General features: G+C 42.2%; 1 protein-coding gene across 1 annotated transcript; it reads right to left on the bottom strand.

Annotated features, from left to right (window-relative positions):
- Positions 1-929: 929 nt before the first annotated feature.
- On the bottom strand, positions 930-19,330 carry IYD (iodotyrosine deiodinase). The gene is made up of 5 exons (XM_009466304.2): positions 19,135-19,330; positions 9,486-9,680; positions 7,277-7,436; positions 5,308-5,464; positions 930-1,232 (listed from the first exon to the last, which is right to left on the bottom strand). Exons 1-5 carry the CDS (start codon positions 19,313-19,315, stop codon positions 1,050-1,052), a joined length of 876 nt encoding a protein of 291 aa, XP_009464579.1. The 5' UTR covers positions 19,316-19,330; the 3' UTR covers positions 930-1,049.
- Positions 19,331-26,586: the final 7,256 nt, after the last annotated feature.

Here is a 26,586-nt window from a genome sequence, read left to right as displayed (position 1 = left end):
CTTTCATCTTGTGCTGTTGCCGAAGCCGTCAGGAACCACAACCCCACGAGGGGGCTCTGCCAGCGCAGGTATCGGTGGCATCAACCCTTCCCGTGAGCAGCTCTCGCTGGTGCCCATTCACATCTCGTCTTTTATTAGGGAGCATTGCTTTTGTGGGAAGTGACCTTAAAATAAACCAGAATATGCCTGATTTGGTGTGACATGAAAGCACCTCTCGCATGTCAGGGTCTCTAAAGCAGTTTAGATTTCAGGGTGTTAAACTGGAATAGTTGTAGGCATAAACCAGATAACCAGAATAATAGTTCCCTCTGGGCCACTTCCAGTGGAAGCAGCAAATATAGGGGGCACAACTGATAGCTGCCGTATGATCCGACTGTGCCTGGAACATGTATAAATAAAGGGTAACAAGGAAATTACTTGGATGCCTTGTTCCTACTAGATCTTCCCCAGATGAAGACATTTGTACCGGCAATAGTTTAAGAAAACCTAGTATAGACAAGGTTTCTGAGATCAATCAAGTAGGGAAAATGCTACTGTATAAAAATAGCTTCCTCCAATATGGAACTGAACACAGTGAAGGGGAAGGGGTGTTTAAATAGCACACACTGATCAAGATAAGACAGCTGAGTTTGACCTCTATATCTTTTAATACAACCTCCATTAAAATTCTGAAGTGAAAATAACTGTGTAATGGTAATCACAAGAGTATAAGGAGAATATACATTCCAGTTCAAGGAAAGGTTTGTCCCTACAATGCATAAGAAAAATCGAGTGATGAAGGTCATTTAAATGCCATTCTACACGTCCCCTGGAACAACTGCCTGGGCTCACTGGTAATAGCACCTGTCAAATGCACGGTGCTTGACTGCTCACTGCTATTAGTAGAAGCAGCCACCGTGATTAGACTAGCACTAAAAGAAATACAGGTGTAAACAGCCAGAGCAGCAGTGACGTAGGAGGACGATACACAGAAACAGCAGCGACAACTTCAGCAGGCTGCTGCTTACTAGCTGGCAGCAGGGATGGGCTCCTTCCTTGTGGCCCTGGGCTCACATGACCACCATGATGTCTTCCAGCGGCTTTCGGGTCAGCGCAGGCACGGTAGCATCTTTCTTGGGATAGCCAACGGGGAGCAGCAAGAGTAGCTTCTCATTTGCTGGGCGCCGGAGCAGCACCCGGAGTTGGGGGCCGCAGTTGAGGGGTGTGGAGGTCACGGTGTACAGACCCGCGTTCTGCAGCAAGACAGACAGCAAAAGAGTGAGACAGAGGTCTGTGCTCTGTATTTTTATCCATTACTCTCACCAGTACGCATTCTCCTATTGACTAGCCCAGAAATGCTGCTTCATTAGACAGGTTTTGGAACATCTGGTTTACTAATTGCCTCAACAGTACCACAAAAGACACCTGCTTTTCTTACAGAAACATACATCATTTCTCTGCCACAGCAACAGCACAGGCTAATGGAAATAGCCTTATTCTGCCTGATATGTCTGTATGTTGTACAGCAGGAGCCTGCCTGCAGTGCTCAGTGTAATGGGGGACCCATGGCTACAGTGAAGTTGAGAGGCAGTTGTGGGGATATCACTGGAATGCCAGGTGCCCACCAAAGCTGCTCTATCCCTCCCCTCCTCAGCTGGATGTGGGAGAGAAAATATAACGAAAGGCTTGTGGGTTGAGACAAGGACAGGGAAAGATCATTCACCGATTACCATCATGGGCAAAACAGACTCAACTTGGGGAAATTAATTTATTGCTAATCAAATCAGAGTAGGGTAATAAGAAATAAAAACTAAATCTTAAAACATCTTCCCCCCACTCCTCCCTTCTTCCCAGGCTTAACTTCAGGTAGGCCAGGCAGTTAGGTTAACAGGTTGGACTCGATGATCTCAGAGGTCCTTTCAAACCTTACGATTCTATGATTCACTGCCGATTTCTCTACCTTCGCCCCTGCAGCAGCGCTGGGGGACAGGGAATGGGGGTTGCAGTCAGTTCATCACACATTGTTTCTGCTGCTCCTTCCTCCTCAAGGGAAGGACTCCTCACACTCTTCCCCTGCTCCAGCGTGGGGTCTCTCCCATGGGAGACAGTCCTCCACCAACTTCTCCAATGTGAGTCCTTCCCATGGGCTACAGTTTTTCATTAACTGCTCCAGTGTGGGCCCTTTCCACGGGGTGCAGTCCTTCAGGAACAGACTGCTCCAGCGTGGGTCCCTGACAGGGTCACAAGCCCTGCCAGCAAACCTGCTCCAGCCTGGGCTCCTCTCTCCATGGGTCCACAGGTCCTGCCAGGAGCCTGCTCTAGCGTGGGCTCTTCACAGGATCACAGCCTCCTTCGGGCATCCACCTGCTCCGGCGTGGGGTCCTCCACGGGCTGCAGGTGGATATCTGCCCCACCATTAACCTCCATGGGCTGCAGGGGCACAGCCTGCCTCACCATGGTCTTCATCACAGGCTGCAGGGGAATCTCTGCTCCGGCGCCTGGAGCACCTCCTCCCCCTCCTTCTTCACTGACCTTGGTGTCTGCAGGGCTGTTCCTCTCACGTATTCTCACTCCTTTCTCCAGCTGCTGTTGTTCTTGCTGGTTTCCCCCCCCCCCGCCCTTCTTAAATATGTTATCCCAGAGGTGCTGCCACCATTGCTGATGGGCTCAGCCTTGGCCAGTGGCAGGTCTGTCTTGGAGCCAGCTGGCATTGGCTCTGTCAGGCATGGGGGAAGCTTCTAGCAGCTTCTCACAGAAGCCAGCCCTGTAGCCCCCCGCTACCAAAACCTTGCCACACAAACCCAATACATTTCACCCCTTGCCTCTGTGAATCACATATTTAAGAATTATCATTAAAATTTACATTCATCACACAATCTTTACAAGCTTCACAAACGTCACTCATATCAACAAAAAAGAATTCCCCACACTAAAATCAAAATAACATCATCACAACACTGAACAAAAGTGGACAATTTACACACAATCCACCCTTTGTCCTTTCACCACAATTACAACCACCAAAATTCCTCAGATCATTCCGCTCTCTAACATTGTTCAGTCCATGTTTTGCCCGTGACCTCTCCCAATTACTATCCTTATCTTAAATTCCTTCTGCCCCAAGTTGAGCACCAAAAAGGACTGTCATGGTTTAACCCCAATTGGCAACTCGGCACCACACAGCTTCTTGCTCACTCCCCCCAGTGGGATAGGGGAGAGAATCGGAAGGGCCAAAGTGAGAAAACTCATGAGTTGAGATAAAGACAGTGTAATAATTAAAGCAAAAGCTGCACACGCACAAGCAAAGCAAAACAAGGAATTCAATCACTGCTTCCCATCGGCAGGCAGGTGTTCAGCCATCTCCAGGAAAGCAGGGGTCCATCATGCATAATGGTTACTTGGGAAGGCAAACGCCATCACTCCCAATGTCCCCCCCTTCCTTCTTCTTCCCCCAGCTTTATACACTGAGCATGAGGTCGTATGGTGTGGAGTAGCCCTTTGGTCATTGGGGTCAGCTGTCCCAGCTGTGTCCCCTCCCAACTTCTTGTGCACCCCCAGCCTGCTCGCTGGTGGGGTGGGGTGAGAAGCAGAAAAGGCCTTGACTCTGTGTAAGCACTGCTCAGCAGCAACTAAAACATCTCTGTGTTATCAACGTTGTTTCCAGCACAAATCCAAAACATAGCCCCATACTAGCTACTATGAAGGAAATTAACTCTATCCCAGCCAAAACCAACACATCATCCCATGGGGTTCATCTGGCTCATACAAAGAAATGTTTCTGTTCTTGTCCCCATACAGCTGGCAGGAAGATGTCTTACAGCTTTGTGACCATTTGTTCCTGCTCAAGAGCTGTACCCAACAGGGATAGGGGGCACATTCTCTGCCTCAGAGTTTGTCACAGGAGTCTGTTGCCATCTGTCACAGTGGCCAATGTTTGGGCTTACATCAGAACCCCAAAATAGGTCTATGCATCACTCCTCCTCTCATACAAAATCTCATTAAAAAGCTAAACGATCTGACAAATAGTAGAGAGCTGACACTATCCCAAATATGACCCTGCACCTGAAGCGCTTCCTGAGAGTTGTGCACATGGATTTCAGTCTCTCTCTGTCAAGCAAGCATTTTGGGAGGCTTTGGGATATAAAAGTCAGCCAGGGAGAGGTGCTCAGGCAATGGGCCTCTCATGTTAAGTAACCTCCATGGTCTTCTGAAGAGGAGAGGAGCTAATAGTGGTGGTGCTGAATGTTATGTGTCCATGGCACTGTGTTCTTTAATGTTGTCAATTAACTTCTAAGAGCTGGGAAAGAGACAGCACTATGGAGCCTAGCAGTTGGTAGGGAGAAGTCTCACCTGATGGTGGACTGGCTCAGGGAAAGTGGAGCCTTGTCACTCCCACTGCTTCTGACTAAGGTGCTAGTGACACAGCGCTGGTTCTGCCCCATTCCCTGTGCATCCTCCTTGCTCACAGCTCCACCGAGGGAAAATACAGAGCCCTGTGCAGCTGCAGAGAAGCAACACCCCAGCAATGGGCTTCTGCACCGCTCACTTCTCAGATTTCCCATCCTGAAGATCCTCCTAAGGAACAGCAATGTGGGCAGGGAGGCGTCACTCAAAACAGAGCAGAGGAGAAATGGCAGTTCCTGGTAGGAAATTGGCCTAATATAAGAGGAGGCACCTTGCTGTTATCCTGCTGGCAGGTCAAGTTCGCAATCGGAATAGCTTCACTATGTAAGCACTTGTGTGAATACCTCAGATACAACAAGCAGAACTGAGCACTGAGAAACCACTGAGAAAATCCAACTGTCTGGTGTCAAACATGCTGAGCTTTAGAAATTAGTTCACTTTCAGAAATGCCTCAGAAAGACTGATTGAAATAGTACAGCCTGTTCTGTGAAATATGTCCCTGATCTTTTTTCCAGCATTGTATACTAAAAATGATTTGGGGTCAAGCCATTTTTTAGGGATTAGTGAAAAGAAGGGGCCAGTACAGCCATGCTTGGGTAATCTGTCAGCCCTGTTAGCGTAAGGCAGAATCCACAGGGGCTGAAGCCTGTGCTGGGAGAAGAGTGACAACTCTGGAAGTACGCTGCATTGCATTTTTCTTCTTGTTAACCAGTAATGAGGGTAGGAATCACCTTCTCAGCTGTGGGCCTGTACAGAATAACTTTAGAACTCAAAACTAAGACGTATTGCCAGGGATTGGAGTAATCCAAAGGACTGATAATGTTAAAATCTAAATTGGGTTCCACCCTCATTTGGGCAGAACAGTCTTGGTATGTAATCCAAACCAGTATATTGACTCCCAGCGTGCCGGTTCTGTCAATGTACCTGCAGTGCAGCAAGCAGGATACCACAGGCAATAGAAACACTGATTTCGTTGTAGTAGTGGGTCTTCTTTTTGCCATTTGGAAGCCGCCCATATACCTGCTTGAAAATGAGGATCAGATAGGGAGCAGTGTCCAAGTACTCTTTGATCCAGTTTGTTCTACAAAAGAATAATGTTTAAGACATTTATTTTGTGACCTTTTCACTTTCCCGTAAGTCACATTTACTATCTGCAAAGGGGCACTAAAGGTACACAACAATTATAGCAGTAGACTAAAGCTTAGAACATTACTGCAAAGGATTAAGTATTATCAGCTTAAATAGAAACATTTAAAAAAAAAAAAAAGCTTGAATAGAGTTCACAGTTTTAACAGATTTGACTAAGGAGTTGGTGCTCTCACTCTGAAGAGTGGAATTGCACAAAAATAGGAGATAGTTCTTGACCTCTTATCTATGAACTGGCCTCATGAGCATTTGCCCTTGAGATTATTTAATTCCTGGAATTTTGCAGACTTGCAGCTCCACCTGTTAACAGCAGTGCCAACTTTTTTGTGATTGCAGGAAAAACTGCTGGCAAAAAAGTTCAAAACTTCTTGGTCTAAGGTACAAACCTAAATATATTCTGTTTCTGGGTATTTCAGCCCCATTAGAATTCATTTGGTTCCAAATTTTTTTAATGACAATATACACAATTATGATGTAGGATTTAGATAAGAAAATGTGTGCTTTCTGCTGTTCTCACTCAAAATATAAAAAATACTATATTTTAGTTGTTTACATAGCACATAAATTTACATAGCATGTATGCACCTGAAAAATAATAACATTATGAAACAAGTAGGGCAAATCAACCCTATAAAGCTGCGCATATGCTTCATTTGACAAGTCAAGACTCAGCAGACGTCTTCCCATTGTGTGAAGATAAGCAAGTCAGTCAGACTTTGGAGGGCATTTGGAACAATTCAACAATTAAATATTGCATAATTCATCACTTGCATAGGGACAAGCCTCGGGGCTACCTCAGTCAGCAGCAAAACTCCCAATGGCTTTGGGAGCTTCGTTGTTTGGCAAACAACAGGAAAAAACTGGGACAAGAGTTATGGCAACAGAGGTTACATAGAAAAAATAATGACGGAGCCAAATGCTTGGAAAAGTTTCAAGATGGAGACTATCTAATCCCTTTTACTGGAGGCCTTTATGAACTTGCCACCAAGGCACAATTCTACACATATTTTTAAGTTTTTCTTTCCAAACATGAATCTTAGAAATATATTAAAAGCGAGAGGGGGGGAAGAAAAGGGAAAGGAAGACTAGAAGAAATCAAGACAAGCTTCTTTTATCACTTCAGTTTTCTAGACTGTGGTGCTTTCAGCAAGATCCCCATCATCTTGAGAATCAAGACAAAGCCATGCAACAGGAAAAGGTGTGCTGAACATGAGTCTCTTATTTCATCCTTCATCTGGTAAGACTGAAGTACAGAGGCATAGTGAGTTTTTCTTTTGTGTGTACCAGTCAGGTGCTGCATCTCACCTGGCCCTTAGAACAAAGCAGCCAAAATTAACATATACAGATAGTAAATTTTTTTTTCCAGCTCCTGCTGGGTGGGAACTCCGCCTTCCTCAGACAGGAGTTTCTTCTTCCCAGCTGTAAATTAGCAAAAGGACCACCATATAGCAACGCTGGCAACTCTCTCTCTGGGGCAGTTTCTGACCCTACCTTCCTTTTTCTGTGATCAGGGAGTAGGAGATATTTACAGCTGCCCTCCTGAGCAGCACCAGAAAACTGGGGAGAGTTTAAGGAGCATGGACTTGAAAGAACATTTTTAAACAAGGTTTTTAAAATTGAGCTGAATATTTTCAGTTTGTTTTTTTTCTTCACGAAAATAAGCATGACTAAAACTTCCCCATATAGTGTTTCCTAGACCAAAACACAGCTCCCTTCAAACCCCTTCAAACCCCAGACTTCTTCATACCTCAGTCTTTTCAGGTCATTAACCCATCTGTCTCCCATCCTTTTTTTGTAGTTGATTTCTTCTTCTTCTTCTACGATCTCACGAATCTTATGTTTTAAATATGGATCTTGAACTACCACAAAGGTCCAGGGCTCCGTGTGCGCTCCACTGGGTGAAGTACCTTTATACAAAAACAGGGAAAGATGAAAACCCAGTTGGCACAATGCTGAAGGAGGGTGTGCAGTGAGAGGTATCAGCTCTTCTTCGTGGGCTTTCAGACTGACCGACAGAGGAATGGAAAAGCAAGTCAATGAGACGGGGAGAAAAGGACTGAGATAAGTTCTGGCAGACAATCTCTGTTCATTTGTTTCTTGAAGAATGTGAAGTCCCATTCAATGACAGAGGTTCGTCCTTTCATACAGCCATCATACAGGAAACAAAAATTAGGGATTTGTAAAAATTCCTTTGTGGTTCTTACGATGAGGCAGTACTATGGTGCAATATATGCACACAGTAATGTTAATGCAAAGCCTTATACTCAAAGCAACACACTGAATATGCAACCAACTCTGAGACATGGTTTTAGCTGAAGGGCAAAGCTAATGGCTTTCAGGGAAACAAGGCTAAGCGACCACTCACAGGAATCTGTCGCTGACTGACAAAGATGAGGAGCTGCGCAATGCAGACATCTGCCATATAGCATGCGAGTTTGAATTTGTTGTCCCAAAGAGAGCTGGTGTACGTAGCTGTGCACATATTAAGGCTGCACTTGCTTATTCAGCCTTGATTACTACACACCAACACCACTGGAGAATATTTTAACTGCCTAGCAGATGAAAGTCAGAAGCTGAAGAATATAGTTATCTGTACAAGCTCACAGAGAACTACGTTAAGGAGACTGTTCAGGGGTTTCTAGCCCCTCATGCTCACTTTAAAAATATTTGCAGGTCTTGAACATCTACTGTATTTGCTTATCTAAGCACTGATTTTGGTTTAAGATACACTGAATAAGCAGCTTGAACTATCTTTTATATTAAAATGTGTTTATCCCATGAACTTTGCCTCTCCTCAAGTTTGGGTAAGAACTCATGACATTTATGCTTTGCTTTGTTTTCTTTTCCTCCACACAGCCCAAAGCTTCCAGGGTTACTAAGTACTTCATCTGCACTCCAGACTTGTTCGCCTTGCTGCATTTGCCAAAACATGCTCAGCATTTTAATGACTCCCAGCTAATTAGAGGAAGATGGAGACTCATTACAGTGCAGTAACAAAGCAGTTTACAGTTTTTAAAGGGAAAACAATGCACATCAATTGCTCAGAATCTCTATATTATTAATCCTGCTAGAGGCTACTGAACTTTTCTCTAAGGCAGCTTGTGAATATTTTCTAGGCTAACAGCAACCGGTTCATAGAAGAGGAATAATGAGGGTCAAAACCACTCCTGGCTGAAGTCAATGTTACTAAAGCAGAGAGGAGATTAGGCCAGGACATTACAGTAATGATTTGAAACACGTAAGTTCTCAAAAAAAAAAAAAAAAAAAAAGGAAAATTCTTTTCTGACACTCAGTTCAATAACCTCGACCAGGGTCCTCAGCATAGCTCTCCAGTCATATACAACAGGGGCCTGGCACTGATGCTGAAAGGACTGGAAAAGTTTTTTTTGTTCTAGACTGAAACTTTTTTCCCATAATAAACCCCAACCATTTATGTCAACTGAAATATTTCACGAGTGGGACAATGTCATCAACTTGTTTGGGGAGAAAAAGCAACAAACAAAACCTACACATGATAAATATCAGCATAATGAATGAAATTTTAAAACCTGTGAAGTACACATGGTTTTCCATTTTTGAGAGAAAACACTTCAATATTTCTATTTGAAAGATGTTTCACTAAACTGTACATCAACATTATTTTAAATAACATCTTTTAAATCTTGAAAACTAAATGTTTTGTTTCATGCTGTTGAAATGCTCTTTTTCCCTTTTGGGTGCACTGCAAATACAAAGGAATTGGGAATGCTCCAAACCAGTCCTTGACATACAGCTGTTCAAGCTGAGTAATTTCCAATCAATTAATGGGTGCCTATGCATTGTGGCTACAGGTGAATCTAGGAAAACCATAAGTCAAATGCCAATTCCCTTGGCTCTTCCACATCACTTTTACAGTTGAACAGCAATGCTGATCCTTTTTTTTCTTTTTCCAGACCTTGAACCACTCAGTACCATACCTGCTGTTCTGATGACATTATCGATAACCTCCCTGGGAACCGGTTCATCACTAAGAAACCTGACAGACCGCCTCTTATTAAGAAGCTCATAAAACATCTGTGACCTTTTAATCATTTCAGCCTCAGAGTAGCGCTCCACGAAGAAGGGGACATGGGCAACATTTTCATCAAGTCCTTGCCACTCTTCATCAGCCTCTGCAAGAAAATAAAAGTGGTTAGATTTTTTTGCTGGAAAGCGCTGTTTATATCTTTGGCATTCACCACCATAATGCACTTTGGCCTGCATTGGCATACATTGCACTTCTACACCACTGGAAAGGCAAAGTCTGAGGTTCCAGTTGACACAACTCATTGATCTCTAGCTTCAGCTACTGAATAAACACCTTGTTTAAATACCGAGAGGCAGGAGGGTCCTGGCTGGCTGTAGCAAGTGTGATCCACGAAGAAGTTATGGCCTTCTCCAGTCTGCAAGCCTGCCTGTAAAAGTGGGTTACAAGCTGAAACAGCAGTGAAAAGGCCAACCTTTCAGCTCACTTTTCTCAGTCAGTAAATGTGAACTTGTGTGATCCTTCCTGAGCAGTCTAATAAGAAAAAAAAAAATTAAATTACTGAAGTTAAGGAGAGGGCTTAACTACCAAGATGTGTAAAATCTCCTCTGAAGAGCTGAATGTCAGCTTCTTCCATATTCATGTTTCATAGCAGAAGCATTACAAGTCTAGGCTCTGCGCAAATGTGACTTTGTGGTTAAGTTCTTTAGTTTCACGATACTTTCAGCATAAGAGGAAATGGATGACAGGCATCTATACTTAGGATAACAACATATCAAATGTAGGATATTGTGTTTCTTGTCTTTAATTTAAGAACTCAAAATGGTTCCTCATTTCACTGAAATCTGTCTCTTTGGGGTTTTTTTATACCACAAAATGCATCTTCTGTTGTCTCTGAGATCTCCTCTTTCTCCCCTGCACTCCTCGAATCAGCAGGGATAGCATTTTTTGCAGCTATGATGTGGAAGTTAAAGCCATTTAAATCTTGCATTTTGACTAGTCAATAGTATTGAGCAATCTGCTAGAGAAAGCTGAGTCAGGAAAAAATATTCCAGTTCTTTTTCAGTCGCCATTACGCTATTATTCCAGAATCATAGCAATCTGCAGTGCAAATTTAAACAGCAATTATTTCTGTGTTTTAGTAGTATGCAGTTGCCTTAGAGACCAGGCTGATTTTTTGTTCATTTTATTAACAGCAGTGAAATATTCACAAGTGTGTCTCAGCATGTGCAAGAGGCTGCAGTATATCCAGTTTCATATGTTGAATCTAAACAGAATGATTCTGGTTGTCAAACAATATACATTTCATTTTGCATACAAAGAAGCCACCCAGAAAGTTTATTTTGTTTAGCATTTCATGCCTGTGTTAAGCACTCTTGGTCACAGCCTGCAAGGACATGGCTCCATGGTAATGGCAAGCAGTGACCCATTGTAAAAATGATTTTTGTGGGCATCTTGCACATTCAAACTAAAAAAGGAAGAGGATGCCTCTTCCTAGTGTTCCCTTTGTGGTTTACACTTAGTACAGTAGATTACTTGCTATTCAATAGCAACCATCTGACTAGGACTTGCCCTTTGCCAGGATTCTGGTGATCTTCTCTTTCAGAATCTTTTACACCCCCTTTTTTGCTGTTCCTCCTCCACACTTAGCGAAGGGAATACCACAGGTTAAAAGGCTATGTTTACACTAGCAAGTAGTGTGGTGCAATAGGATGCTGAGAGGAAGAGCTTCTGCTGGGGACCCAGTGTTCAACATCCTACAGGTTTGAGAGTGGTACGCTCGCTGGGGAGGGGAGGCAGGGAGACAGTTAGAGCTCTGCATCCTTCCCACCTCCTCTACACTATGCATGGTACCATAGGATGCCATTTTTCAAGGACCACTATTAAGCTGGTAAAAGCCAATATGCAACCTCTCCTTCAAGATTCACAGTGAATACAGTTGTGGAATAGTTTGCAGGATGCATATCTCTGCCTCTTGCATCTTTGCCTGGTGGTTTGGAAGAAGGTGTAACCCTCAGCCCAGAGGGTAGGGCCCATGTAATCAGAGCCACAGTGACCTTAGTTCAGTTTTACTGTGAAGATGTGAGAAAGAACATGAGCTAAAGCCATACTGGATGAGAAAGAAAAAACGCAGAAAGTAAAAGTAAAAAACCTTCCACAGACAGAAGCTGAGACAGTGATGGCTGGCAGCCAAAGGATTTGAGGGAAAAAGTGATGACCCAAAAACATATAAAACCCTAAGGGAAAAAAGAAGGAGCTGGGAAATAGGAACTCAGTAACCCTTTCCGACTTGACTCAGGACTGTCTGTGCAGTAGAGAAATTCAGAAGGTGTCCATCAATATAGACAGGACAGAAAATCATGCAAGATTTGGCCACATAACCTCTCCTGCAAGCTCCTCTCAAAGGACTTACAGGCCTGGAAGCTGGATGGCCTCCTACAACTGTCTTGATCGGTCCAATAAAATTAATTCTCCCTCTCCAAATCCATCTTCTGTATAGCAGTACTGAAACTACAACAAAGATATTCGTTGCTGAACTGAGATTTAGCAGTTAGTTACACAGAATGACACAAATCTTAATTTTATCCATAGGCACTCACATAAGAGGAGTTTCTAAATGGGAGAAATATTTTCCTTATGACAACAAAAAACTTCCTGAAATCAGCTGAGGTTGTGCATTGCCTATCAGAAGGCAGAATCTGACCAGAAAACTATGCTGAAAGTAGGTATTGGATTAGTGTCTTGGTGAAAATTTCAGGTCAGACTGTACTACTTGTGCTTATATCAATGTGCTGTAGTGATCATCCCTATCCATTTCCCAAGCTTACAATGTTGAGTGTCCTGGGAAATAGACATAGACTATTTCTAGCCTAGAAACAGTCAAATAAAACTAACTCCAGGACCAAAGAGTTCTTATGTGCTGTCACTATTTACTTTCTTACGATGAGGTTTTTATCAAAGTTCAGAATGTAGGAAATAGCACACATTCTATGCTCCATACCTTTTATTCAGCCACTGATGGAGGAGACTTGATGGTCTAACCTTGACTTCTAAGCAAATCCAAGCCCTGCTGGGTCATGTCTTTTTTTACTATTATTGCAAAACTATCAACAATCATTTTGAGTTAGAGATACCAAGGCTAGTCTATAAAATACTGAATATCTTTACAAAGGAGGTTTGTCAAGTGGGAGCAAAGGCTGGAGGAAATTTGTGTAATCTCTGTACCTGGTTTTGAAACAGAAGGAGAGGAAAGTCAGGTAGGGGATAAACCATCAACGCATACATGAATGTTGAAGGACAGAAGGATGAAGAGCAAGATTAAATTACTTATATGGATGAGAACAGTAGTCAGAGAGCTGACACAGATGATGTACTTAATCCAAACAGGATGTTGCTTGTGGCCATTTGAGTGCAGAGGCCTGGACAGCAAACTGGAAGAGCTATCAGTGCCTGTACAGAACATGGAACAAAATGTGGCAGGGAGGGAAGAATGAAGATGCAATAACAACAGCAGTACCTGCTTTGACTTGTCCAGGAAGCATATCAATAAAAAATGGGCAATAATTGATGCTGTGGTAGATTGTAAAGAAATAAAAAGTAGCATGGCTAAAAAATGGGTTGCTTTTTGAGATGCACTGTCTTCTGGGGTAGCGTGAAGTCTACAAAGGCCCCCAAGGTTACATCTTGAAGAGAAAGTCATATTGCTTCAAGCACATCTTTGTTATGAAGTACCTGGTGGAAGAATGGCTTTCCAGGCACAGACCAAAGAGGAAATATTATGATAACACTAGAAACCAGGCTTCCCAGCTGAAGCACCCAGTATCTTAATAAAACGACCTGTTCTTTTCTCATGAAGTGACTCTCTCAGCTTTGGTTTCAGTGAGAGGGGAGGATGTTATTAAAAAAAAAAAAAAAAAAAAAAAAGGCGCCCCTAAACTGAGATTATCAGTTCATTCAAATTAATTGACTAAATGAAAGGGCTGTGGCTCTCAATTTTTAAGGGGACAAACTTGCAGAAAATAAGGGATTCAGAAAAATTAAGCTGGAGAACTCAGACTGAAAAATTCAGGGAACGGGTAGCAGAGACATTTGGCATTTCTTTAAATCAGAGGTATAAAAATAATCTTAGATGCAATTAGTTGAATAAATATCTCAATTAAATGATCTATAGGCAACTAGGAATAGAAGAAAATTATTAGTTAGCACAGAAATCTAGGCCTTGTAAGTCAGAAAGTATAAAACTTGCAGTATTAGCTAAGGCCAAGCTGTAGTAAATTTTGTGAGGTTTGCATGCCTGTTTGGTTTTTTTTCCCCATGTAAGTAGAAGAGAAGAAAGGAAGTGAAGCTGCTGCGTGGTCTGGATGGTTCAACTTAATAATAACATGATGAAACAAGAAAGGTACTTTCAAAGATGTTGAACATTGGGACAAAGATAAGGTAACTAGTGAGAATGAAATTGTGAGAATCACCATATCCGAGTTAAGTTTTGTAAGCAAAACTTAAAAACCTTAATGCACTCAAAACGGGAATACTGGCTGAAGCAGAAGAAGAACCCAGAAGTGAGAGAACTGACACACAAAACCAAAACTCTCCTGGCAAATTTTTTTAATAATAAATTCATCCATTATTTATTCTCTTCCACCATGTGTCTACCATTCATTCTTAGCAGTTAACATTATCCATATGCTAAGCTAAAATCATTATCAGCACCATCTGTTTAGTGCATGCTCTCTATATCTTTAATTGCTGTGTTTGGACATGCTCCTGTTTGTACAGTCACGTTATACAATACTACAAATGTCTTGTTTGCATCTCTGTGTGTTCCATCACTTGATGGACAACAGACATCCTGCTAGTCAGTCTATTATCTTGTTAGCCACATTCTCAAGATCGCCATCAATTCTGTTGTACATTTGCGATAGTCATCAGGCTTCCTCCTTTCTAAGCAAATGTGAAATAGTTTTGGCTCAGATATTCCAAGTGAAATCTCATTTTAAAAGTACTATTTCTCTAACTCTATCAGAAATTCCTCTCTGGGTACATCTTAGGATGATGTTTGTGTTCTTTGCAGCAGTTCATATGGGAGGTTATAATCAGCCTACAAATCATGTAATAAATTTTGCCTTAGTTTATAAGAAAAACTCTTACCATGAGTTCCTAATAACAGAAACTCACACTGAGAACAATGACTTGTCATTTCGTTTCTGTTGGCCACTTATTTTACCTACACTGACAGTTGCCTGTGTTGTTGGCTCCCAGTTGTATGTCATTAAGAAATTTCACTTGTACACTCCTTGGTTTTATGCAAAGACCACTAGATGATATTAACAATTGGTCCCGAGACTGATCCTTGAGAAACCTCACTTGTAACCTCAGTCTAGACCGATGTGTTTGCTTTCCAAACCAGCTCTTTCAGTTTCTTCTCTAATGAATTGCTTCCTAAGCATAGAATTCCTCTCCAATCCTCTGTTCCAGTGTAAAGATATGATGCATAGGAAAACAATTAAATGTATATAAAGAAGGCTTTCAGATCTTTGGACTTAAAATGCTGGGCAACTGACCCTGTGGTTTTTTGCTTGATTAATGGCAGACTGCTGCATAATCTGCCACTACAGGAATCCAAGTAGTAAATCCAGTCCTGAACTGAGTGTGTGGCTAATAGGAAACTAAAAGAGATGGAGTGCCTAACTAGTGGGTTATAAATAGTGCTTAGCAGGCTGATCCTGGAAACCTCAAGAGCTGGTCAGGGATCTTAAGCAACAGAAATAGCAAGTGGGAGAGGCAGATCCTAGAAGAAAGAAGACAGCATCAAAATATTGTAAAAATTACCTCAAACTGGAATATAGTTGCAGAAGGTTTTTTAAGATCTTCAGAAGAATGGAGTGGCTGTTTTATAAAGAGAAATTTTGCTGGTTTACCTAGTAAAAGGAAAGTTGAGAGGTAATCTGATTGCTGTCTATAAACCACAGGAGGGTATACACCAGGGCTGGAAAAGTATCCTTTGAACTAACAAGAGGGTGGAACAGGAAAAATGGGTATAGAGTAGTATTAAATAAGTTTGGGCAGGCAGAGAAGGATTTTTAACCCATAGCATGAAGTTCTGGAATGGTCTTCCAGCAAGGTTAAAGAAACGGGGTCAAAAAAGGCCAGTTTTCATATTCACTCAGCTGATAACAAAGGCTGGAGGTGCCTGCAGCAGCAGGGAGACAAACACAATGATGCACCATGTCCGTGTAAGTCCTGGGTTCCTAAATGACACAAAGCATGAACTGTCATTGAATTGGAAAATTAAACTGCTACTGCCTCATTCATGTCAGTAGTACTATTAAAAGATATGGGAAGCCTTTGAACTTGGCGGGAGGAGAAATATTTCTAAGTGGGAGAGGTATATTATAAGAAGTATCACAAGCAATGAGCAGTCCATTTTCAGAAGAGGTGGAATATCCGGGCCTTCGTACATTGCTTTGTAGTCCTTAAGTAGAGTACATCACCAAAGTCCCCACAATTAAATATGTAGTAATAAAATGCCTTTGCTATTAATCTCTGCAACTGATCCCCAGAGTAACAAGGATACAAATAAAATTCAGCCTTATCCTCCACACCATTTTATACGGGGTCCACCTTATCCATCCATTGTACTGATCTGAACATATGACCAAGAAAGCGACCAATATCCAATAAGCTCCCTTGGCTAAAGGCTGGCCTTGTCTTTGCAACAGTCCAGATGTAATTGTGTAAACCTGAAGCAGTGGGAGACAAGGTACCCCCACTTTGGGATCAGATGCCCACCACTAGAAGAGAGCCCTTGTGACTCATTGTTCAAGACACGGCTGAAGAAGCATCTTTTTCATCTGTATCTACTTGGTAATCACACATGGCCTAATGCAAGACACAGCCAGATATACACACACACAGGCCATTCTTGCCAAGCCACAGAGCCACAGCACAACAATCTCTCATTCTGGATCTCATAAACGAAGGAAAAAGTTACAGGACAGATGGGTATGCAAACAAATCTGAAGTACTGCCAGCTAAGGCATTAAACAAATGGGCTGAGTGAATGCTTTCCACTTAACCACAAAACTGGGTTTCTCTCCGCTCTGAGAAACATCCTTCTCTTCAGCTGCCGAAAGCACAACACAGACAAGCTCAGGAGCACTTGGCCCTCCCCCTTCTGCCCTTCACTGCCAGTAAGGGACTCTACTGAGTCTGTCCAAGCAGTTCAGCTAATTACACCTCATGCTTTGCTGCTCAAAGGTATGCCCCTCTCAGGGGAAACAGCCCTGGCAGTGCCACTTGAGGGAAGGTTCACGGAGCTGATGACGCCCAAATAAGTTCAGTGCTTTTCTTACGGAGCGCTTCACTCTCTTGGCAAAGCGCCCTCGCTTTGGTCATGGCCAGGTATCAAAAGACTTGGTCTTCAGCTGCCTCTTCGTGTTTGTTAGGGGGCTCTTCAAAATTCCGCTTGTTCACCTACGGCAGCCCTAGATTCTAGCTTTAGACAAGGACTTAAAAATGCTTCATTCTCACCTAACTCAAATCCTCTTTAGAGGAACTTTGCCTTTAAACACAAGCCAACTTGAGACATTTAAGTAGAAATGAGCTTTTGTGATAAAGTAAGATACGTTAGTAAAGTAGTAGAACTTGCACAGCAGGTAAAATATTCTCTACTATTAAGAAAATCTCTGTTTACATCCATGTTGCCATTTCAGCATCTAGTGCAGTCAGTGAAAATTCTAACATGGACAACAAGGTGAATATGTTTTGATCCTCAATTATAGCATTAGCAGAGTAGCAGATCCTTACCAAGGTGGCCACATTCTCGTCTCACTCAGGCTGGGCTTTCCCCTTCTGCGGAAAAACTTCCCCAAGCACGATGCCATTATTTTAATTTTTCTGAAGATCAAAAGACATGCCTGTTTTGCAAAGATGTCGGTTTCGAACCACACAGCATTAAGGGAAAGATGATTATTTGTTGTTAAAAGAAACATAGCAAGAAAGCCTAATTTAATGTTGGACTACGTGGTACATTGACAGAGGTTTTCTTTAAAAACAAATAAATCTCCTTTTAGCAACAGTGCAAATGTGTCTATCTACCTGTCAATTTTTTGTAAGCAATTTAAAACTAGTACTGTTTTGAATTTAGCACCTGAATAAAAGGGCAAACAACTAAGACATTAAGGAATAACATTTTATTTAAGTAGCTGTGGCAGTGAGGCTCCTTGTTAAGAACTAATAGGTTTCTTTATTTAGAGGATCTAAATTTTCAAACTGATAGAAACAGCTGTAGTCAAAGATGTCATTGGTAATTCATAGATTATTGCTTGAACTACCCACCGGAATTTTAATTTGCAGCAATTTAACGGAACTAGTAAGCCATTAGTGACAAAGGAAATACAGGGTAATTTTATACAGAATCTGGTTTTCATTGTATAAAGGAGGGTACAACACATGAACTAACTTTTAAAGAAATTTTGTATATTTGGGAAATAGTCAACATGGTTTAAAAGGGTCCAAGTACCCACTATTTCTGGAAACTGATACACAACACTGTACCTCAAGCCACACTGAACACTGAGAAATAAAGAGAAATAATGGTTCTTAGAAAAAGGTATACGTGCAGAAAAACAGTATAAGTTTCAAGATTCCTAGAAGTGGACTCAGGCAATGTGTTGTTATGGGACAAAAAGCACATTAAAAGCCTTTGAAACCAGCTTGGGTAAAAAAGGCTGTATTAACTGCAAGTTTAAAAACTTCATAGGAATAGAACTCTGTAGATTTTTATTTCACAAGGAAATGAAGGGAGCTTATGGAGGATAGTCAGGAAGCAAAAAGAAGGAAAAGTACATTTTGTGCTCAGACTTTTGTCCAAGCTGTGCATCAGAAATCACTACTGAAAACAAACAAAAAAAAAAAAAGGGCGGGGGGGGCGGGCATTCTGTACAGGTTCTAATATGCAGTTGAGTGAAGAGAGATTAGCAACATCACTACATTTTGTTCTTTACTATTTGATCAACGTACCTCCTGAATGATCCCAGCGCTAATCCAGCTAAAGCTCTCATGGACAGTCACAGAAGCCACAAATGGAGGACTTCTGTAATAACTGTAATAAACATATTTCCAACTTTTCTGGGGTGCTGAAATCATATATGTAGCACTGGACAGTAAAGTGGGATGAGATGTCTACAAAATCAGCTTGCAGATAGAAACTTTCTACTCAGGTCTTCCCTTTGCTCACACTAACGAGACCTAGGAAGAGGCTGGGGGAACTTCAGCAGTATCTCCTTTCTTTTCCTAAGTTCCTCACAGAGCCCTTCATAGGTCTGAGATCTGCTGGGCAGAGGGGCAGACAGTGGTCTTTGAAAATGCATTTTCTTTTTGCACTCTGAGCTGTGGGATCTGGAGGAAATAGAGATTTACACCGAGTGACATGACATCAGGACAGCCTCCTTCCACAGAGCTGACAAGCTCAGGGCAGAGCAACAGTAGCGCTATGCATTTCCATCACTGTGGAGAAGTCAAGAAGATGGCATCTTCTTTATTCATATCAGCAGATCAAATTCAAACAACAAAACTGCTCAGATGGATAAGATTTTTCTTACCTTCTTCCTCTAAGTGGTGGTCAGTGCCATCTTTTAAATCTTCATCCACCCATGGGCGAGATAGAGGCTTGCTTTTAGTCTCACGTTTTTCCTTCTCCCCATTAGTCTTCTTCAGTATTATCCCAATCAAAACACATATAATGGCTATAAAGACTGGGGTTAGAGAAGAAAAGAGTGCCATGACTATGGAAATGCGGAGCCTTCCTTCCGAGTTCAATAGTTTCTCCCAAAAAGGAGAGGATGAAATGGGAAGAGCAGGATGGCAGTAAGCAGAAAGGGGTGGACCCAAGGTTCAGTCCTCAACCCTATCCTGCTTCTACTTTTCAGCCACCGCCCCCACAATCTCATCTGCGATGTGCTTCTGCTGTTAGGCAGACCCAGATTTATATATTTTCTGGAAAGAAACTGCTTATGAGCAGCAAGCAGAGGCACTGCCCATATGCAAACGTATAAATTCCATCAAGTGCAAAATAAAAACAAAACAAAAAAATCTTCCAAAACCCCAGACTAAGGCAAACCACCTCTCCCCCTTATTTTTATCGTTATGGTGATCCCAGTAATCTTGCTTGTAACAATAATTATGAGAAAGAGCCAAGTGGGAATGTGACTTTTAAAAACTGATGGCATCTCTTCAATGTTTAACTCATAAAATTAGTCAGCTTGCGCGTATCCTAGGAAATCAGAATAGCGCCAATTGAACAGCAGCTTGCAGCGCCACCCTTGGCTATGTAAACGGGTCAATAAAACAGATAAGTGGAGTGGCAGCATTACCTCCGCATGAAGCATGAATGAGAAGATTCACAGAACCCCGTATTCATCCTGGATGTTCTGGGGGAAGAAAAAAGAAGAATTCAGGGAATCAAAATAAGAAATATTTGAGGGCTGAAAATCTATCTTGCAGTGAATTTTAAAACTGTGATTCAGCTATCTTATCAAAGAAAAGATTAAAAAGTGATAGGATCTTGGTCTAATCCAAGAATGGTCAATGTCTAACTGCTTAATCCATTTTTTACCTTGGCCAGCTGCTTGGGAACTGAATCAACACAGCAGCACTGAATCGATGTCTTTGTCTGGGACTGTTGGGACATACTGGATAATGAAACGCCGGATGGCAGTGGGTGCTGAGGGGTGCACTGGAGAGCAGGGAACAGGAGTACTGACCTGCATGCAGTCACCAGCACCCATCAAACCTTTTTAGCGCTAGCTAAGCACCAGCCCTGCCAAGCCTTATCTCATGCTGCACAGGGCCAGCTCTGAAGTCTCTGCACCCATGGCAAGTTAATCTGCATTTTGGATAAACCCTCCCCAGGATAAGTGGGAGCAGCTGGTGGCTGTAACGATTCCAGGAGATGGTGTGCCCCAGGGCCCTGGCACGTCATGCACTGCCACTGGCACCTGCTGGGGGCAGTGCAGGTCCTGCCTAGGGCACCCCCTGTTTTCTTGATGTGGAAACTGGGGCACACAGGGGAGAGCGAAGAAGTTGGGGTATGTACAGGTTTCATCCTGACAGGTTCTCAGTCCATACCGTAGCCACTCACGTCTCTCACCCCACTGGTTTTGCAGCACTGAGCACACCCTTACTGGTCCCATTTGACACTGCCAGTCCAAAGGCTCCCTGCTGTACGCTCCCTACCTTCCCATGCTTCAGGGAGCGTGGCTGGCTGCCTTGAAGAAAGGTCAGCGTGTCAGGAAACACAGATTAATGACCAGCTTGGTGCACGGGAAGAGGAATGGGTGGCCATACTGGTTGGTCACACATGATGATAGTCTAGCTGACAGTCTGGGCATCTACCTTCTTTTAATACAAGCTCTTTGTATTAAAAGGGGCAAGGCCAAGCAAATTGCTTAGGTGTGCATATATTGTCTAGATGTGCTTAGAGGCAAAATGAAATTGCCTCACAACTTGTACTCAGGCTGGGCTTTCCCAGCTCAGATACCAAATAAATACTTCACACCTATTGCAGTGCATTCTATGCAACACACAGTCCCCAGGTCCAAATAGGTCCTGGTCCTTCCAGGCAATATATGGGTACTGTGTAGGAAGGGTACCCCCAGAACCAGCCAAACGCCCACGTAAATGCATCAGAGATTAAATAAAGAGGACATGCAAAAGTTGTGCTTAGGTTTCTATTCTAATCCAGTAAAACTGGCAATAGACAGGCACCTATCTCTGGCTAAGAGGGTGACCTGCTTGAAAACCCAAGCCATTAATCTTCTCATCCCTACTGTCCAGTTAAGTTGTGACCTGGGACACCTACTTGGCTTATTGATCTTGGGTTGCATGTTAAAAAAAAAACAACAATCCCCTCCCCCCCCAAAAAACCCCTGTGCAGTGTACGGGAATAGAAAGGACAACAATTATCATGTAGGGGAAAAGAAGTAAATTTAACCTGTCTCTCCTTGATTTAGAGCAGATATTTAAACTCATTTGTCCTGCCTACTGGCCATGAGGAGAGATACTTCACCTAATCCCAATTAGAAGCATTAAATTTGTTCATGTGAGTAGAACAGGGACCTGCAGTTCCATCAGACACATTTTCAACAGTCTACTACATGGCAAGGAAGGAAAAAGGAATGCAGTCTGAATGGCACTAACCATTTCTCCCACAGGGAATATATTCTTGTTAACCTTGAATATTCACACTCACATAAATTAGGATCTGGATGCTTTGCAGGTGAGAATCCATCCTGCAGAGAGACAGGTCCTTGCTGAAAGAGCGAGAGAAGCACTATAGAAGGTTGAATGCTATTGTTTAAAATAACTACCTCTATTTGCAATGCTGAGAACTTTAGAATCTCTCACTCTTCTGGAATAACTTTGACTTTCTTAGAGGTGATGAGATATTAATTTTTCTCTTGTAGAGCGAAGAAAGAAAGCAAGCTAAATAAAAGTCCCTTTGGTATTAACTTAAGCAAAATCTATACTTGGAGTTATATAGTCAAGATTGTTAACTTGAACTCCAGCCCCACAGAAATCCCACAATACCTTGTTTTATTAAAACCTGATTTAGTTTCAATAACTCCATACCGTAGACATTCAAAATATAAATACAGTGATGCTCTGAGGAACTGTGGGAAGGAGTGGGTGGAAGCAGTCAATTTTTGTACGGTAGATTTTCATCAGTTTTTCTAAATGCACTGTTGGATTTTCTTCAATCCAAGCTTTATATAAATGTAATTATTATTATTATCATGACAAGTTCAAGCAAATTTATTACCATTATTTCTTCTGTTCTACCCTAAAGCCTAGCAGTTGGATTTTTTTTGAGTTTCAAAAAAGTCAGGAGAAACATTACAAATAACCCCACTCCTAGGAATGAATGAAGCTTTTCTGACAGAGTTGGAAAGAAGCTGGAAAATTTTGGCAGAAATATAGCTATTAAGAACACAAAAGTACTCAAGTATTAATGCATGAAATCCATGTAAACACTCTTAAAAGATACAGACCATCATACTAAAAGTTTTTGGACTAAAAGTTCTTTCTTGAATGTCACCCATTAAATTCTGTATGTATTTGTTGTTGTTCTGGAGGAAAAAAATGTACTCCAGTATCAAATATGGCCCTTTATTTTTCTCAAAGCAAATATGTGATGAGCAAGTGTCATTTATAGGCTACAAGGACATGTTTACACTGTACAGTGCAGTGTGTTAGCTCTGCACTAAGCTCGTGCGACTCTGCTTCTGAGGCCTCTGGAAGTGACTTACTACTGCTGCTGTTTTACTGCCCTACTGCAGACACGCTGCGTGAAAGCAGAGCCACCTTTCAGCAGCCAGCCATGAGCTCTCAGTTACGCAGCTCCATCTTTGCTTTGGATATTCCCCATTGGTCCTTCCCATCATCCCCATGACCTCAGCATAACCCGCTCATCCTGCTCGGAGGAGTCTTACGGCATTACTATGAGACAGTCCCATGGCTAGGCTGGGGCAAGTCTCTTGATGAATTCTTAAGTGCATATGGGGTCTAACGGAAGAGTTACACAAAAGATATAAACGATAGAAGAGCCTCCAAATGCACAAATTATCAATGAATATATTATCTGTATAGGGTGAATGTGGGCTCTGTAAATGAATAGAGGTAGAAGGGAAAGAGACTGTGAATGGCCAGGCAGAACCAAAACCATCAGCCCCCACAATCTTTCCTACCTATGTTTTTTCTATCAGTATTTTATTGGAGAACTCTTAAGATTTCATCTGGGATGCTATAGGAAACCAATAACATCTAGACATTCAAAAAGGCATTCGATACATTTATTCAGATTGGACTATCAAATGCACAGTATGGTAGATAAAACATCTATTTTAGGAAATCTTTAAACTTCTGACTGTTGAGACTTGGGAAGATATATGGAAGGAGGGACCCTTTCGTGCAGTCCTTAGCCTTCTTGTTTTTCCTGGTCATCTACCTTTGGCTATGGACAGACACAAGCTATAGCACTAGATGGCCTCAGATGGCTAGGAGCTGGTATGAGAATTCTTACTCTAGTCAAAGGCAGATCTGTGTAAAGGAGAGCAGTAGTAAAAAAAGAAGAATGTTGAGAGGCAATGCACAAAAGAGCAGAGTAGGATGAAGGAGGTAATTGCAATAAATACAGCACAAGTCTATGAAGGAAAACACATTTTTGGGTGCTGACTACTGTTACCATTTCACATCTTTTGCTGAATATCATCAGTTCCACAACTACAAGGAACACGTGCACTATTTCTGCTACTAGTCAGTGCATAAGCCACCGTCTGGACCCTCAAGTGATATACCAATATGTGGTGGTGAAAGCATCCACACAGACAACTTGCTGTGTTAATAGTTTGAAGCAGGAAAAAGTGGCCACTGGGCATTGCCTAGAGATGCAATGAAATATTGCATTGGCATCAGGGGCAGATGTGAGTTTCGGAAAAGAATAAGGCTATTCCAATGCCATCCATGATCAGCCCCCAAGTCAGTATGTGTCTGCTATGGGCAAGGCACACATGAACTACTTAATCCAATTTCCTAATCAACACATAGAGACAAATGTCTGGGATCAGCTGAAACTTATACATCATCAGGTATTGGCATTACTAAAAATATCATTAGCTTGATAAGCGTCTTCACCTCTGTGATACATCTAGCACATACCCTCCTGCCTCTGTCGGTGACCAGCATGCAGTGCTTCTCAGCAAGGTGACCCTCATTTTTCTGCTGTCTCTTGCCTCTTCTGCACTCCACACATACAACTGCCTCCCTCCCTTCCCCCGAGTCAGCTGTATGATCTCTTTATGACCCCTGGAGATATCAGATACCATGCCCTGTAGCATTAGATTTGATTATCTTTTTCATTAACTTAGCTCAGATTGCCACAAATGTTATTACTGCTTATGAACTAGCCTTTTGAAATCTAACAGTACAGTGGGTAATACAATTACATCCCATAGCAATGAAAGCACAAGACAACAATGTACAATGCAGTAGAGTAATTCTTTCCACTTGTCCTCAGTATACCGCCCTTCAGTTGCAAGCTCCCTGTATTTATATATTACGGGGCAGAAGAAATAACCTAGCAATAGACAACATGATTAATTAATATCTTTCTAAATAAAATAATCCATTTATTAGGATCTCTGGTACCAGATAAACCATTACTCACGTCCAATGGGACAATAGTGGTCCTAAAAATATTTGTGATTTCAGGAAATAACTTAAACTTTAACCCAGAGAATAATTTACCCCCAGATTCATACCAGAAGGAGTAATTTGCTACGGCTGTACCAATGTTACCACCATGAACATGTAGGAGTGAGTTTACCCATGGCAGGAGTCTGCTAGACATTAGTAGTGCTACTCATTGAAGTAGCACTGTATCGGTGAGTTTGCAGGAACTCACTAAAACTTTCAGCTCTCTAAACAGAGATTCTGAAAACATCACTGACCTTACACAAAAAAACCACCAAGGGCCTGCAGATAACACAGACCTTGAAAGGTATTTGCCACAATTATGGGGATACATAAAGATAAAATATTATTTTTCCATAATTGCTTTTAGGCATAGACTCATGATAGGCTATGTTAAAATCTGTTCCATTCTGTGAGTACCACTAGGTTACGTTTGATACCAGCCCACAGGGAAAAGCAAGAAAAAATAAAGGGCCATTTCTGAATAGCCACGCAGTAGGTGGGAGAGCACAGCATAATAGAGGTTGTTATAACCTCTTCAGAATAGGGGTGTTTAGGGAAGAGGAAGGAGGGGTAGCAATGCCCCCCTCCCAATAGCCAGCAAGTTGAGAGTAACCTCTTCCAGATAAAGAAATCACAGCAAACTAGTTCTCTGCACATCAGGCCAATGAGGGGAAGGCAAAGGCAAAATGCAGCGACAGAAATTCAAAAGGCAGATGGTGTCCATACTGCCCGAGGTGTGGGGCCAAAGCGTGTGTATAGATAGACCTGAACCAGCTCCATTACCAGAGCCACATAGTTATCACGATGCCAAAGGAATGAGGTACCAGCTTACCACAACCCTAGGCAAGTACTCCAGCAGTTCCCCACGCCAGCACCCCTGAAGCTGCAGCTCTCCAGCTTTCATCCCCAGGTACGCAGAGCCTGCGCCTGCTCTGCCTGGGCTTCTGACTGCAGCACAGGCGTCAGCCCAGATCTCTCTTCCTCATCAGTTCATGGCACAGAGAATAAGTGTTTACAGTGAATTTATAGCAGTGCCCCAGATGATCAGACTTTTCAAATCATGATGTGAATTCAGGTAACTGTTAGCAGTAGAGGAATTATAACTGAATATCTTTTGTAGCTGATGTAAGAAACATTGCTATTGTCTTTTTGATGTAAAGAAGAAATACGGGGGAAAAAAGAATAAGGAAAATAAAATAAAAGGTAAAAAAAAAGAAAAAATTTTAAACCCCTACTTTTCAGAGGTGGATTTTTATTTCCAGTTGCTAATATACTTTTTTGTGTGTGCTTACAGAGAGGGAAATTGTCTTTCGTTCCATATTGTTATGACAGGACAGCTGAATGACAGCATGGAGCATTTAAAATCAGCATTTCAAAGCCTCAGCTATTCCTGGAATAGCTATTCCTATTGCTTCACTTCTTATTTGCACCAAATCAAAACACGGCTAGCTTATTTGAAGAGTTTCTTAGCTGATTACATCTGAGCCTCTAAAAACTTCATCTAGGAAAACAGTTTCTAGCTCTGAACATGAAGGAAGCCTTGAATTCCTATGTAATCATAAACAGCAATGTTCAAAGGGTTTGGGGTTTTTTTGTGGCTTTTTTTGTCTTCTTCTTTACATGCTTTGAATGAGTTTCATCTTCCAGCCTCCTGAGGACATCCATCACAAGGCTGAAGCCATGTCCTTACTGCTGAGGGCATCCACAGCCCCCTCTCTTCCACGGGGTGGGTCTCCCCGTCCCTAGCTCCAATCCCTCTCCTACTTCTCTCCTTCACAGGGGCTACCTTGCTGTCTACAGTG

Source organism: Nipponia nippon, unplaced genomic scaffold (genome assembly GCF_047370975.1).
Source record: "Nipponia nippon isolate SJK-2023a ecotype South Korea unplaced genomic scaffold, ASM4737097v1 scaffold_4, whole genome shotgun sequence".
NCBI classification, from domain to species: Eukaryota; Metazoa; Chordata; class Aves; order Pelecaniformes; family Threskiornithidae; genus Nipponia; species Nipponia nippon.
Note: the sequence above shows the minus strand (reverse complement) of the source record. Positions and strands in the feature narration are given on the sequence as shown.